The 15,590-nt window shown below is 53.4% G+C and overlaps 1 protein-coding gene across 2 annotated transcripts in view; it reads right to left on the bottom strand.

Moving 5' to 3' along the window:
* Positions 1-253: 253 nt before the first annotated feature.
* HHIPL1 (HHIP like 1) overlaps positions 254-15,590 on the bottom strand; it is a 27,713-nt gene continuing 12,376 nt past the window's right edge. Inside the window, exons 3-8 of one of the 2 annotated variants that reach the window (XM_017857878.1) lie at positions 14,992-15,135; positions 12,410-12,738; positions 11,789-11,915; positions 9,117-9,262; positions 3,945-4,026; positions 254-422 (exon numbers count right to left, since the gene is read on the bottom strand). In XM_017857878.1, the coding sequence (XP_017713367.1) occupies positions 314-422; positions 3,945-4,026; positions 9,117-9,262; positions 11,789-11,915; positions 12,410-12,738; positions 14,992-15,135 (937 nt within the window). In that variant the 3' untranslated portion in view covers positions 254-313. The remainder of the gene's footprint in view (positions 423-3,944; positions 4,027-9,116; positions 9,263-11,788; positions 11,916-12,409; positions 12,739-14,991; positions 15,136-15,590) is intronic. The other variant, XM_017857879.1, reaches the window with a different exon arrangement.

The following is a 15,590-nucleotide window of genomic DNA, read 5'->3' as shown; positions in this document are numbered from 1 at the left end:
TAACCCCTCCCACAAATAACTCTTCCAGTCTCCTTTGCTTACACACAGATACATCCTCTTTCTCTGTCCCTCCCAAGAACTCAGAGCATACCTTGCCTGGCACTAGCTATTTCTCTCTTGGTTTAAGGAATTGTGACCAATCAAGCAAGACCCAGTTTAGTAAAAGTCCCATCCACCTTATCACCTTGTCTAATGTGTGCCAGGCACAGTGCTAGGCACAGGGGCTGAAGAGGGACATCTAGGTCCAGCTGGTAAGATCCGCATCGGGCTGGAAAGGCAGCCGTTGTGGGCTGCAGGATCTCTCCCCCCACCCTCAGTGTCCCACTGGCGGGCACTTACTTTCTTTGGGCATAAAGGGGATGAGGCGGCTTCTGATCTTCACCTGAGCAGGCTGGATCTGACACTTGCCAGGTGGTGCCCGCCTGCCAATGACACACAGGAGGTTATCAGTCTCACCCTGGGAGCCCACCCTGAGGATGCCCCCTGCCATTGCCTTTCTCCTGCAGTGAGGCAGGCATGAACAGCAACGATAGTAACAGGTGGCCATTTACCATGCACCTACTGTGTGGCCTGTGGCATCCCTGCCCACTCCATGCCCCCAGGATTCTAAGAGCTCCAGGGCATAAATCCCCTATGACAGCCCACTGGCTGCATGCTCAGCCTCTGCCAGAATAGCACCGGGGCTGGGGGCTTACTGTTTCCCAAGACACTTCTAATCCAGAGCATGGACTCTGTCCTCAGGGTGTGAACAAATGCCAGTCTCTCTACTCCCCCAGCCTGCCATCAGATTCCTGAAATGCAGCCTGATTCCTGCCCGCCACCCTCTCCCACCAGCTCCACAGCATTTGAGGAGGGTCTCTCTCAGACCCTCTGGTTCCTGGATTTCTGATGATGCAGAATCTGAGAGATTCCTCTGCCTGGAACCATCTAAAGGACGGGGCAGGGGTGAGGAAAGCAAGCCTTGGGTCTGGAGGCAGAGCTGAGGGATTTGGGGCCTTGGCGTGTGGGGTTTGCGAGAGCAGGGAGACAAAAGAGGCAGAGAAGGGTGCCAGGGCTAGGAATTGGGACTCCTTTGACATTTTTGAGGGCACAGTAGGAAATGGAATTCCGTTTTAATTAGTTTTTGGCCGTCGATCTGTGATTCTTTGGGAATGACCCCATTCCAGGACAGACCCACGTGGGCCCACGACTTCAATAGGATTCCAGTGGAAAGGCCAAGGGGTGAAGTAGCCACGTGACACGGAGTGGCCTCCAGACAGGCTTGGCCGAAGAGGGACACAAAAGAGAAACAAGGGTCTTTGTCCCCAGAGGCTGCAGAAACACAACCAGGCACACACGCTTCTCAAAGCTGCAGGAAAAGCGAGGTTTTTTCTTGCTCTGACCTCCAGAGAACATCCACACACTTTCGACAGACCCAGTGGGGCTTTTGTTCCTTAAGGAAATTGCATTAAAAGTCTTTGTTATGCAAAAGGGTAGGATGTCCACCCCAAAACGCCATAGTGGTTATGTGTGGGTAGTAAGAGATGACCTGACCCTACCTCCTCCACTCCCCATTTATTTCATTTTCCAAATGTTCTATAATGGGACCTCTGTGTAATACGTGTGGGTGCAAAGAAACAGTTATTCCAAGCCAGGAGAATGAAGGGAGGAGAAGGGTCAGGGCGGGAGGGAGGAATCTCGCCCACTTCTGGCTCCTAACACAAGACTGTGAGCAAGAGAACTCCCTAAGTCTTGCTGCGTCCCTCTCTATGACATGGGGACAACAAGCCAATAGGGAAACGGTGTTGGAAAAACCAGAGATGATGGATCTAAGGCAACATCTGGCATGAATTAGGCACTCGTTTGGTATATGTAACATTTCCTCAGAGAAGCATTCTTTTCTGAAAATTGGCAATAACCTAAAATTCCGAGGAATAAGTTATAGTGACTCAGCAGAAAATCACACAGCCATTAGAAATGGTTTTTTTGAGGGTGATGTTTGCAACATTTAGACAAAATGTGCATAAGTGAAGGAAAAAGAACCAAGTCTGCGTGTGATCCAAATACAACCCTGTAAATCCTGGCACTGCATAGATAACGATGGTCAGGACCTCATGGAAATGAGAAGGAAGGGATGGAAGGAGGAAGTGATTATGTTTTATCTGATAAAAAGTCATGTCAATAATTTACATGTGCTTTTAAAACAAACAAGCAAAAAAAAAAAAAGTCTGTAAACAAGGAAAGTGAGAAGCTGCCACAAACAGGGCAAGCTAAGGAGATGCAACCACTAAAGGTAACATGGGATCCTGGAACAGGAAAAGGGCATTGGAGAACAACTAGAAACATCCTTTGAAAAAGAGTGTGGAGTCTAGGTGTGGGGGCTCACACCTGTAATCCCAGCACTTTGGGAGGCTGAGGTGGGCCGATCACTTGAGGTCAGGAGTTCAAGACCAGCCTAGCCAACAGGGCGAAACCCCATCTCTACTAAAAATACAAACATTAGCCAGGCGTGGTGGCAGGCATCTGTAGTCCCAGCTACTCGGGAGGCTGAGGCAGGAGAATCACTTGAACCTGGGAGGTGGAGGTTGCAATGTGCTGGGATTACAGGTGTGAGACACTGAGCCCAGTGCAAAATATTTTAAGCACAATAAGTGTTTTAGAATTTTTCTTTTTGTAAAAGTAATTAATTTTTTTAGAGACAAGGTCTCCCTCTGTTGCCCAGGCTGGACTTGAGCTCCTCCCATTTGCCTCCCAAGAACATGAAACATGCCAGCTTGTTTCAGGATTTTCCCAAACCTGGCGTGTCTCAAAGTTTAGGGTAAGTAAACACACTGGGGGACTCCTAGGGTCAGCCAAATATGTGGATTCTTGGAATGCAACCTCAGGCCTTGTGTTAGAGATAAGCACAAGCCACGTCCGCACCGGGTGTTGAAGGGACGTTCGGGCTCCTGTGGAAACCAGCAGAGATGCGAAAATCTAAGGGCTGAGAAGCAGCTTAGAAAGCTGATCACTCATTTATTCATCAAGCATTCCTGAGTCTCTGCTCCATGCCATTTGCAGTATCTGGGCAGCCTCTGCAGAGTGAAGAGATACAGGCTTGGCCCTGAGACTCCCAGAGCAGCTGGGAGACAGTTAGTCGTGTAGCCCAGAGACTACAAGTCTGAGTGAGGAGAGCTGAGGAAGCGCTGGACGGGGCCTGGAGGGCAAAGTGGGTTGGGGAAGGTACTTGAAGAGGGTGAGGTTAAGGCACACAGCCGAGGGGTTAGGGCAGGGCTCTGGAGCCAGCGGCCTGGGCCCAACCATGGCTCTGGGCCCCGGGCCCGTGACTTTGTATCTTTGTGCTCATTTCCACCACTGTAAAATGAGCGGCTGAGAGTTTAATAAGCTGCACACGGAAGGAGCTGGTACATGGCCTGGCATGGCACTTCTGGCCTTACAGCTAGAAGTGAAGCCGGGGAGATGGAGCCGGCGAAGGGAGCCCCAGTGTGTTTTCCCCAGTGAGACAGACAACAGGAGGATGGGCAGGCATGGGGCGGGGACACACAGGGATCAGGGTGTCTTCTGGGAGGCATCGCAGAGGCAAATTGGGGGCTGGGTTGTGGGAATGCAGGGGCAGCCCAGGAAATGAGGAATGAGGGGCCTGCTAGACAGGAGGAAGACGCAGGGAGGGCGGGCCAGGCAAGAAAGCTGAGTGAAACCTCCGCCCTAGGCCCCAGTCGCCTCTCCAGCTCCCTCCTATCCTAACAGACCTGTGCTTTGAGGTGTGCAGACCCGGGTCTAAATCCTGAGTCTGCCCCTTGCCGGAGGAACTGAGGCGAATCACGTCCCTCTCTGGGCCTCAGGGTTCTTGTCTGAAAATGGGGATTAATAGTGCCCACCTGAGGGCAAGGTGGAGGGGACAAGCCAATGGAGCTAGGAGGGCTGACAGAGAGCAGGAGCTCCCTGTCCTGGAGGCCGGGACTCACCTGGACGGGTCAATTATTTTGTAGACAACCCCGCGTGGAGCTGTGGCACTCGGCTCCCCTGTCGACATGAAGTACAGCTCCCCTTTGAACAGAACAAAGTGACCAGTGAGACCCCCACCTAGAATACTGTCCCAGCCAGCCCCGCCTCACCACCCCGCTCCCCGCAGGCTTGGAAATCGACCCCAACCCCAGCTAGCCATCACATGAGGCATCCCAGCTCAGTCTAGCTGTCCAGTCCCCAGAAAGGGAAACTGAGGCTAGGTGAGGCGTTGGGTTGTGCCCAAGGGCCTCTGGAGCCTGGTCTCCCAGGTGTCAGGCGCTCTGCCTGGACCCAGCCAGGCTCAGACCTCCACTCTTGCCTTTTCCAGGTGACCCAGCACCACCCCTGTCACCTACCTGGGTTTCATGCCCAGCCCCATACACCTCTGGGCACACACGAGGGGGCTACAGCCCAGCTCCCCAACTGACTGCTTCCGGGGGACCCGCAGGCACATGTGGCTCTCTGAGCCTCAGCTTCCTCATCTCTAAAATGGGCAGGCCTCATTGGGCTGTTACAAGGATTGAAGAGCGCAGAGCGTGTGCCTAATCAGCATTAGCTAGCTGTGATGGCGGTCATCATCTGGGGTTTGGGCCCTGCCAGGTCCTCGAGGCCAGGGTGTCTCTCTACTGACAGCAAGGACCTCCCAGGCAGGAGCAGAGTACATGGCTGGGAGTGTAGGTCCTAGCCCCTCTGCTTGGCCCCCTGTGATCTCCAGCAGCTGTGCGATGGCCCCATTCTGAGCCTCAACTTCTCCCCGTCTCAGAGCTGCGCTGAAAATGTAACCATTAGAGTTCTGAGTCCCTGGTGCTGAGGACTGTCTCAGGGAATGTAGGTTCTCCCTGCTCCTCCCACTCCAATCCTCCCTCCCAACCCCTGCTGCCAGGGGTATCTATGTCCTGAAAACAGGCTGCATTATTCCTACATCACAGCTGAGAAAAAAATAAATAAATAAAGAGGCTCAGAGAAGTCAAGTGATTTGTCCTGAGTCACACAGCTAGTGAATGGTTAAGCCAGGACCAGAACTCAGGAAAGTCTGCTGCCCCAGCCCCACACCAATATCGGATGCGTGGTGGCTGGGAGCCCAGACATGAGCCACACATGACTCATCCCGAGGGTTCAGCCATGCTAATACCTCTGTCCTTGTAAAAGGATAGCAGAGAGCTCAGCTGCGCTGGGAGCAGGGAGGGAGGTTTCCCCACAGAAAGGCTGAGACAGACAGCTTGGTAACAGGTTGGAGAAAAGCATATCCCTGGGGACAGGTGCAGTCAGGGAGGGCTGCATGGGGGTGGGGTCTGAGAAGCAAGGCACAGGAAACTCTGGAAATGCAAAGGGAAGGCACTTGAGGGTTAAATTGTGTAACCTGGGTAGACCCAGCTGTGATGGGGCTGGGGGATGAGGCAAGAAGTACGCTGAGTGGTCAAACGCCCCTGACCCCCAAACCCAGGGGCACCAGCCCCACTGGGGAGGTCGGGAGAGGGGCTGTAGGCCCACATGGTAATGATGCAGCCTGCAGCAGTGGGGGTCCCCCGGTGAGATGTCCCTGCTGGGAAGTCCATGGGCACAGCCCTAAATTGGTCAGACAGCCTTGGGCCGTCCACTCCCCTCTGGGCCTCTTTCTGGAGTGAGCCACCAGGAGCAGCCCTGGTCTCCTCTGTTCCAACCCCTTGAGGAACTCCCTGGTTCATCTGGCCAACCAACCTTAAGGCCCCCTCTGGGAGGTGTCCAGGGGCCAGGTGGGGCATGGTGCCCCTCCTCCATAACCAGGCGTTCATAGTCAGCCGCAGTTTCCCCGTTGGTAAAATGACAAGGCTGGACCAGGCAGACTGCAAGGCCCCTTCCAGCCATGATCTGCTGGGAGCTGTAGCCCCCAACCCTCTGCACACACAGGGAGCCCCCGCGGGTGCTGCCAAGCCCGCCCAGGGCTCTTGTTGAGACTCAGAAAACAATGCTCCAAAATGAAGGCCTCAGAAGCTGCCTCCAAAGCAAAAGATTTTCTCTGACCTTCTCCTGTCCTCCTGTCTCTCAGTCCTATTCTTCCCTGAGGTGTCATAGAAACTAGAATCTCTCTTTCCCACGGCAGATAATAGAAACCAGCACACATTTCCCCCAAAGCCAGTCATAGAACCTAAAAGTATTATTGTAACTCTCCCCCAACCTTTATTTGTAAAACTGGCCATAAAGAAATTATCTGAGACCAGGCACGGTGGCTCACACCTGTAATCCCGGCACTTTGGAAGGCCGAGGCGTGCGGATCACTTGAGGTCAGCAGTTTGAGAATAGCCTGGCCAACATGGCGAAACCCCATCTCTACTAAAAATATAAAAATAAGCCAGGCATGGTGGTGCACACCTGTAGTCCTAGCTACTCGGGAGGCTGAGGTATGAGAATCGCTTGAACCTGGGAGGCAGAGGCTGCAGTGAACCAAGATCACACCACTGCACTCCAGCCTAGGCGATAGAGCGAGACCCTGTCTCAAAAACAAACAAACAAACAAAAAACCCCACAACAACAACAACAGCAACAACAAAGAAATTATCTGGGTCAGATATGGTGGTTCATGCCTGTAATCCCAGCACTTTGGGAGGCCGAGGCAGGGGATCACTTGAGCCCAGGAGTTCCACATCTGCCTAGGCAACACAGCAAGACCCCATCTCTACAGACTATTTACAAAATAGCCAGGCACAGTTACATGAGCCTGTAGTCCCAGCTACTTGGGAGGCTGAGGCAGAAGGATTGCCCAGGAGTTTGAGGCTGCAGTGAGCCACGATGGTGCCACCACATCCCTGCCTGGATGACAGAGCAAGACTCTGCCTCTAAAATAAAGAAGGAGGAGATGATCTGACCTGTTTGATCCATTTGCAGGTCATCAGACTCCCATTCCAGAGAGAGCCCCCTAGCCAGAAGGAAGGAATGCAAGCACAGAGAGGCCAAGAGGAATCTAGACACACAGGCTGTGCTGGCTCTCCCACTCAATCAGCATGAGCTCAGGCCCTTTTTGTCCAATCACATTTCTACACGGCTGCCCATACTTTGTTGTACCTGAGAATAAAAAGGGACAATTTCTCGGCCGGGTGTGGTGGCTCACACCCGTAATCCCAGCACTTTGGGGTCACCTGAGGTCAGAAATTTGAGACCAGGCTAGCCAACATGGTGAAACTCCGTCTCTACTAAAAAAATACAAAAATTAGCCAGGTGTGGTGGCGCGTGCCAGTAATCCCAGCTACTTGGAAGGCTGAGGTATGAGAATCGCTTGAACCTGGGAGGTGGAGGCTGCAGGTTGCAGTGAGCCGAGATTGCACCACTTCACTCCAGCATGGGCAACAAGAGCGAAGCTCTGTCTCGGGGGTGGGGGGGGGGGAGGAAAAAAGTTCCATGAACTTTCAGAGGGCAAAGGGGACGTTTTCCCTTGGTGGGACACTGAGCCACCTTCCTGGTCTCTGTGGTGTGGACTGTCCCTGGAGCACACTGGGCCAGCAGAGGTACTCATTTTGTAATTTGCAAGTGTTGGAACAATTAGAGAAGCAGCAGCAGGAGCCGGGAGCAGGGGAAAGTTTGTTTGCATTGGACCCCAGGGCTCCGGGCTCCGTGCCGTCCAGAGGCTGCTGCCAGAACTGTCCCTGGGCCACCAGTCTCACTGGTGCCTCCTTCTGGTTTTTCACACTCGGGTGTCAGTCAGAGGGCTGAGGAATGGCCTTTTGGGAACTGTACCTTCCTTCCAGGCCCTGCCTCTGTGGGGGAGGGGCACCCCTGCTTCTAAAACACATTAACCCCCTACTGACCAAAAGAAAGGACTTTCAAACTTAGGAATGGCTGTGGGGCTGGGGACTGCCTTTTGGAAATTCAGATTCTGACAGTTCAACAAAGGTTTCCCAGACTCAGCCCTAGGGGCTCTGGGCACTGAGCCGGGCAGGGGACACCCCTCCAAAGGCCCCTGGGCGGGCGTTGCCTAGCAACCCCAATAAGCATCCATTAGGGCCCGCTGGGGGCCCCTGGGCTTTTGTCCAGGAACAATCCTCCGGCTAAGCACAAAGGCAGGAGGCTGGAGCAGGATCCAGTCTCCACTGGCCCCTCTTCCTCTCCCCTCCCACTCTGTCCCTAGTGTTGAAAACACAAGTGCCTAGATTCAGGATCCACTAACCGACAAGAAGGCTGTGTCCACCCGCTTTGAAATAATTATGTGGCTTCATTTAATGGCCCAAATCCATTTGCCATCAGGAACTCCAGGCCAGGGGAGGTCTCTGGGGAGGCTCTCTTCCACCACCTGCCTGCATTTCCACCATTCCAGATCCTTCCTGGCCGGCTAACGGGCATGGATGCTTACCCGTGTTATTAGTCTAGAACTCACGGCAACCTTACCCAGGGTGAGGTGGGGTAAGAGGAAGAAAGGGGCCACTACTTCCATTTTCCATAGGAACAAACGGGAGCTCAGAGAGGTGAAGACGCCCGAGGAGGTGTCAGAGGCATATGAACCAGAGCAACTCCATCTTACATAAGAGCTGGGTAAAATAAGGCTGAAACCTACTGGGCTGCATTCCCAGACAGTTAAGGCATTCTGTCACAGGATGAGACAGGAGGTCGGCACAAAATACAGACCTTGCTGATAAAACAGTTTGCAGTAAAGAAGCCGGCTAAAACCCACCATGACCAAGACGGCCACGAGAGTGACCTCTGGTCGTCCTCACTGCTACACTCCCACGGGCACCGTGACAGTTTACAAACGCCATGGCAACGTCAGGAAGTGACCCCATATGGTCTAAAAAGGGGAGGCACGAATCATCCACTCCTTGTTTAGCATATCATCAAGAAATAACCATAAAACTGGGCAACCAGCAGCCCTTTGGGCTGCTCCGTCTATGGAGTAGCCATTCTTCTATTCCTTTACTTTCGCTTTACTCTATGGACTTACCCCCCAATTCCTTCTTATGTGAGATCCAAGAACCCTCTCTTGGGCTCTAGATTGGGATCCCTCTTCTCTAACAGAGGCACATGCAAAGTCTGGAGCCCAGGAAACTAGGGAACTAGTTTCAGGCCTGTATGGTCCTTCCCCTACATCAGAGACCAGAAGGACCACAGGATGGAGGACCAGTCCCAGGCATGAGCAACCAGCAAGGAGAGGTCTCAGGAATGCTCACCGGCCTCATCCTCCCCAAAGGAGATGATGTACGGGTAGTAGTTGTTGATGAGGCCTGGGAACTCACAGGTCTGGCCATGGCCCATGCAGATCTCACTGTAGTGCCACTGGCCTGTCCCTGGGTTCTCTTGGAGGGACATCAGACGCCTGCAATGCAAGATGAACTGTGAGGCCATGCCTGGCATGGCACCCAGGGGAACCTACCCACCCATCCATCCATCCATCCCATCCTCTCACCCTCCCTCCCTCTCTCCCTCCTTCCCTCCATCCTTCCACCATCCATCTACTCATCCATTCACCCACTGATCCATGCAAGGACCATACAAAATTCACAGAGCCCAGTGCAGAATGAGCATGCAGGGCCACTTGTTCAAAACATATTAAGAATTCAAGATGGTGACCTCAGAGCATAAGATCAAGTGTGAACCTTTCTGAGCATGGGGCCCTGTGTGACTGCACATGTGGTACGTCCATGAAGCCGTCATTGTGTGCAATCTTCACCAAGTACCTACCAGAAACCCACAGGAATGAACAAGACCAGCTTGGTTACTGCCCCCTGAATGCAATCCAGCTCACTGGATCCTGCAGAGGGAACAGCGCTTTCAAGCGTTCACCAGTTTCAGAACCTGCCAAGCGTTGGAGCTTCAACGTCTTTGGAATATGCTAACCTTACTCCTTACTCCCATCGCTGATTGTCAATCACCTATTGATACTTCCAGGTCCTGCTTAGAGATGTCCCCTCCTCTGTGAAGCCCTCCCTGAAGGCCGCCATGCTGAGCTCCCCCACACTGTGCACAGGCTCTCTGAGGTTGCAGTGCAGTGGACTGAATGGGTCTGTCTCCCTGGCTCGGGTACTAGGGGTCCTCTTCATCTCTGTCATCCTGGTTCTTGCCTAACCCAGCAGAGGGGCTGAGGAAATACTGGCAAAATTAGTTGAATTTCTGTGGTCAGGAGACTTAGGCCCTCCTGGGAAGGATAGAAGGGAGAAAGGACAATCAGGGGTAAAAACAGAGGCTTCATCTACACCCATTTTCCAGATGAGAAAGCTGGGTCCCAGGTGAAGGGGTGGATCTGGGAGAGGAATCCAACTTCCAGGGGCCCAGGTCAGGTATCTCTCTCAGCTCCAGGCTGCAGACTGGACAAAAATCAGAATTCTCCCACCAGCTTCAGCCATCTTCATGTCTTTATGCCCTCTCCTTAGGAACCCATTCAGTTGCTGTCAGAGGAGGTTGCATGGAAATAATTAAGAAATACCAGGCTGGGTACTGTGCCCTGAATCTGTAATCCCAGCACTTTGGGAGGCCGAGGCAGGAGGATCGCTTGAGTCCAGGAGTTCAAGATTAGCTTGGGCAATAGAGCAAAACCTCATCTCTACAAAAAATGCAAAAATTAGCCAGGCGTGGTGGCACATGCCTATAATCCCAACTACTCAGGAGGCTGAGGTGTGAGGATTGCTTGAGCCTGAGAAGTGGAGGCTGCAGTGGGCTGAGACTGTGCCACTTCATTCCAGCCTGGGTGACAAAATGAGACCCTATCTCAAAACAAAACAAAACAAAACAAAACAAAACAAAACAAAAATCACCAAATATTAAACATATTCTTTCTTTTCTTCCTTTCCTTCCTTCCTCCCTTCCTTCCTTCCTTCCTCCCTTCCTTCCTTCTCTCTCTCTCTCTCTCTCTCTCTCTTTCTTTCTTTCTTCACTAGATTCTAAGTGCTTTTTATGTATTAACTGATTCAGTCCTTAAAACAACCCTACGGGCCAAGTACTATGATCATCTCCATTTTGCAGATGAGGTAGCTGAAGATAAGGAAAGGTGAGGTAACTGGCTCAAAGTCACCCAGCCAGTAAATGAGCCAGGGTTCAGACCAGGCTGTCTCAGCCTGCCCTTGGGCCTCTTTAGTCCTCAGCTTTCTCCTCTGTACAATGGGACAACAAAGTGGTCATGAGGCTCCACAAGCGCCCTTGGGGACAGAGCCTGACTCACAGGAGGGTGTGATATAGGTTTCCCTCCCCCGTCAAACCTATTTGGTATGTGGTTCATCCTCCTCCCACACCAGGGTCTCAGTGGGTGGCACTGCCGCCCTAGAGCATGGGGACAAGGCAGCAAGGCTCCAAGACCACAAAAGCCCCACCTCCTCCTCTCCCCATTAGGGGGTCGGTGGGCAGCCATCGTCCTCTCGGGTCTTAGTTTCTCAACCTTTGCAAGCACCCTGCAGTCCTGGCTGGGGTGGGATGGGGTAGGGCTCCAGGCCCCCATCAGCTGTTGCAGTGACAAGCTGTGGCTTCCCCAGGAGGAGGGTGGCCCTGAGTGTCCAGGAAATTATTCATATTCTGCCCTCCTGCCCATTAGAACTGCTGTCAGGCCCAGAGCCCATGGTTCTGAGGAGGGACAGGAGGACCACCGGACCCGCACTTAAGCAAGCCTCCAGTCTTTCATGCCATGAGTTGTGTGTCTATCACAGAGTTACTGAGGCCTGCAACAAAGGCTCAGCATACATCTCAGGAGAAAACGGGGTGGATGTGGGTGTCCGGCCCACACCTGGGGGTCCCTGTCAGAGCAGCAAGGCACATGTGCAGGAACAGGCGCATACATACACTCCTCTTTACCAAGGAGCCAGTCCCAAGGAGCCAGTGGCAGCAGCCAGGGGCATGAGGGCACTAGGTCACTTACCCGGTCATGAAATCCCCAAAAATGTAGAGGCCGTTCAGATTGGGGTACTCGCAGCCCCGGTACACGTAGCCCCCTGTGACCGACTTGCCAATCGTGTGAGGGTAGGCGAAAATCGGCAGCACGTCATCTGCGGGGTGGGAGGGCGAAAAGCTGCGGTGAGCCCGCCGGGGACAGGTTCATCTGTCAGGAGAATTTCGGAGGGATTCCGCGGGGACGGGGCGACCACGGAGGGAGGGGCGTGCCCACAGCAGGACTGGCGTGGTGGAAAGCGTGTCTGCAGGGGTGCCAGATGGGGATGGGGCGAGGAGAAACTCAAGAGCGCTGCTGGGAGGCATCCAAGGCACAGGGAGGCTCCCGGTGGAGGCGAGGGCAGTCACCGAGGGAGGCTTTGGCTCACAGCCCGTGGAGTTGGGGTGGGGGAAAATCCAGGGTCAGGGGGTGCCTGGGGTGCGAGTGGTCCCCGAGTGAGGCCCTGCCGCACAGCCCATAGAGTGGGGCCGGGGACAGATCCAGGGTCAGGAATCTCCGGGGCGCGGTCTCCGAGGGAGGCCCTGCGGCACGGCACGTGGGGTGGGGTGGGGGCGGATCCGGGGCCAGGGTCCCTGGGGCGCGGGTACTCACTGAGGGAGGAGTTGGCGCACAGGCTGCGGTCGTAGCACTCGAACCCCTCGCGCGCGCGCCAGCCGTAGTTGCCGCCGCGCTCCACCAGGTCCACCTCCTCAAACTTGTTCTGGCCCACGTCGCCGCAGAAGAGGCGCCCGCGACCCGCGCCCGACGCGGGGTCGCCGCGGTCGAAGGAGCAGCGCCACATGTTGCGCACGCCCAGGGCATAGACCTCGGGCTGCGCGGTGGGGTCGCCCACGAACGGGTTGTCGGGCGGGATGCCATAGGGCAGGCCGCGCTCCTTACGGTCCACGTCGATGCGCAGCACCTTGCCCAGCAGCGCCGACCTGCGGGCGGAGTGGGAGAGGGCGCGGCTCGGGGTCGCCCTGCGCCAGGGCGCACGGGCTCCGCGGGGCAGGTGCCGGCGCGCCGGCTGCCCGCTGAGCCAGGTGCAGGGTGAGCCTAGGCTGTGGGATCAGAGACCCTGGGATGCAGTTCCTCCTTAGCTACTTACAGCCGGGTAACCTCATTCATTCACTCAACATGCATTTTCCACCTTCCTGCGCGCCAGGTCTGTCCCATGCGTTGGACACAACACATCATCTATTTCGTCTTGTCCTCACAACAGTGGTTTAGGTAGGCGGCTCCTAGTATGATGCCCACTTTACAGATGTGGCAGCAGAGCTCAGAAAGGTCAAATAACGTTGCCTAGTTGCCGCACCACTGGGATCCAGCCCAGACAGCCTGGGCCCAGAAACTCAAGCTCTTTACCACACACTCTGTGCAATGTGGGTGTCCTCAACTGTAATAGTAGAGTGGTCCCGCTCAGTCCACTCACTCCTCCTGGACTGTGGTATAGGGTGAAAATTCCACTAGAAAAATGACTTGTATTTACAGTTTTCTTCTGGTACCTGGCAATGTGACCAGCACGTAGTAGATGACCATTAAGTGTCTGCAGAGTCAGTGAATGAAAGATTGCATTCAAAGCCAAGTGCACCAGAGTGCAGGTTGGTAGGGGAGGGGGAGAGAGCAGAGGGTGCAGCCCTAAGCGCCAAGCAGCTTAGGGGGATAGCTCATGACAAAAGTGACGCGTGATGGGAAAATCTGTAATGTGCTTAAAGACAGTGCAGAGAACATACCCTTTTCATCTGTGGTTTTTGATGCACCGACGTAATGCATCAGTTTCCCTTGCGGTTAGCACTTTGGTGTCCTCCCTCTGGTTTGCTTTTCAAAGTGGGATTTGTGAAGCCGTATTCCATCATCCTCACATAGCATTCGCACCCACACCTTTCCCTTATCAGTAGGGACAGCAAACAAGTGTCCTCTTTCATGGTGGTGAAATGCTCCCACCCAATATATTCCTTGTGATCAAGCCCCTGTTGCTGGCCTTCCACTTTCCCCTGTAAATTCCTCTCATACACTCCAGCCTGCTGAGCACCATCCAGATCACAGCCCTGAGCCCACGCACCACACACCAGGATTCAATATCTAAGTGGGCACGACTCGTAGCAGCAAAATAATGTTTTTAAGTTCTGTCCAATTATCCACTAATCCTTAATTTCTATTTTCTCAACTTCATCTCTAAACACAACCCAAACGTGAGAAAGCTCGGATGATGCTTACACTGCCACATAGGAAAGCACAACTCACAAATTGTGAGCACTTTAATTACTGTAATCAACATCATACTTGTACTTGCTATTTTTACTTCCTGGGCGGAGGAAGGTTTTATCATTTTGGCTAAGGGAATGGGGGAGGCTGACCTGAGACTCCTGGACATCCTGGTTACACTCACAAGAGTGTGTGTGTGTATGTTGTGAATGTATGTATGTAGATGTGTGTATTTGTGTGTATGTATGTGTGTATATGTGTGTGTACGTGTGGATGTATGTGTGTATATGTGTGTATTGTATGTAGTATGTGCATATGTGCATGTGTGTATGTGTGTGCACGTGTACGTGTGTATATGTGTGTGTTGTGTATATGTAGTGTGTGCATGTGTGTGTTTGTGTGTATGTGTGTATATGTGTGTATGCATATTTGTGTATGTGTGTGTGTGCATAAGTAATGGAATGAGATCTTGAGCTCGTTTGCTTAAGCCAGGAAATGGGTTAAAGAGCAAGACTACACGTTGACATCTGGGTCTTCCTGAAGAACCCTGGGACAGGAGCTCCATGTGCTGGTGCCACCCTGCTCCAGCCAGCTCACACTTTCCATTCGGCCTGGGGAGCATCCCTTCCCTTCTTCCAGCAGGGATCCAGCAGGGCCAGGCTGACCTTAGAGAAAATCCCATTTGCCCTGAGGCTGGCTAATGTCACCTCTCAGGCGCCTGTGCCCAGAGGGTCCTGTGCCTGGGCCTGGGCAGCCACGATTGCCTTTACTCCTTGTGACAAGCTGCCCGCAGAGTGGGCTTTTATCCCCTCTGTTGACGGCAAGTGACTCGCCTAGGCTGCCCAGCTAGATGCAGGCTGAGCTGGGACCCAGAACCTTTCTTCCTGCCCTACACTGCCTGGCTGAGGAAGGAACTCACCCTCTGGAAGAGTATGAGAAGCCCAGGGTTATGTAGACCAACCCACTAGCCAACCAAAAGCTGAACATACTTGTTTTGGGCATTTCCGAATGTCCCAAAGGGGTCTCCGGCCATCCCGCCATCTCCGGTGAAGATGTAGAGGTAACCGTCATCCCCGAACAGCAGCTGACCCCCATTGTGGTTTGAAGCTGGTTCTTTGACCTCCAGGAGTATCCTAAAGGAAGATAAGGGCCCCTAAAACTCAGCTTTCCACGCATGAGCCAAACACACAAAACAAGATCACACTCTCTCTTCACAATGGAAAAGACTTTTCTTTCCTTCCTTCCTTCCTTCCTTCCTTCCTTCCTTCCTTCCTTCCTTTCTTTCTTTTTTTTTTTTTTTTTTGACAGAGTCTTGCTCTGTTGCCCAGGCTGGAGCACAGCTCGGCTCACTGCAACCTCCATCTCCCAGGTTCAAGCGATTCTCCAGGCTCAGCCTCCTGAGTAGCTGGGATCACAGGGTCCCACCATACGCCTGGCTAATTTTGTGTTTTAGTAGAGATGGGGCTTCACCATGTACGCCAGGTTGGTCTCAACCTCCTGACCTCAAGTGATCTGCCCACCTCGGCCTCCCAAAGTGCTGGGATTACAGGCGTGAGCCACCATGCCCAGCCTGGAAAAGACTTTTCAT

This window comes from Rhinopithecus bieti, unplaced genomic scaffold (assembly GCF_001698545.2).
Source record: "Rhinopithecus bieti isolate Rb0 unplaced genomic scaffold, ASM169854v2 scaffold_41913, whole genome shotgun sequence".
NCBI classification, from domain to species: Eukaryota; Metazoa; Chordata; class Mammalia; order Primates; family Cercopithecidae; genus Rhinopithecus; species Rhinopithecus bieti.
This window is presented reverse-complemented; position numbering and strand designations above follow the sequence as displayed.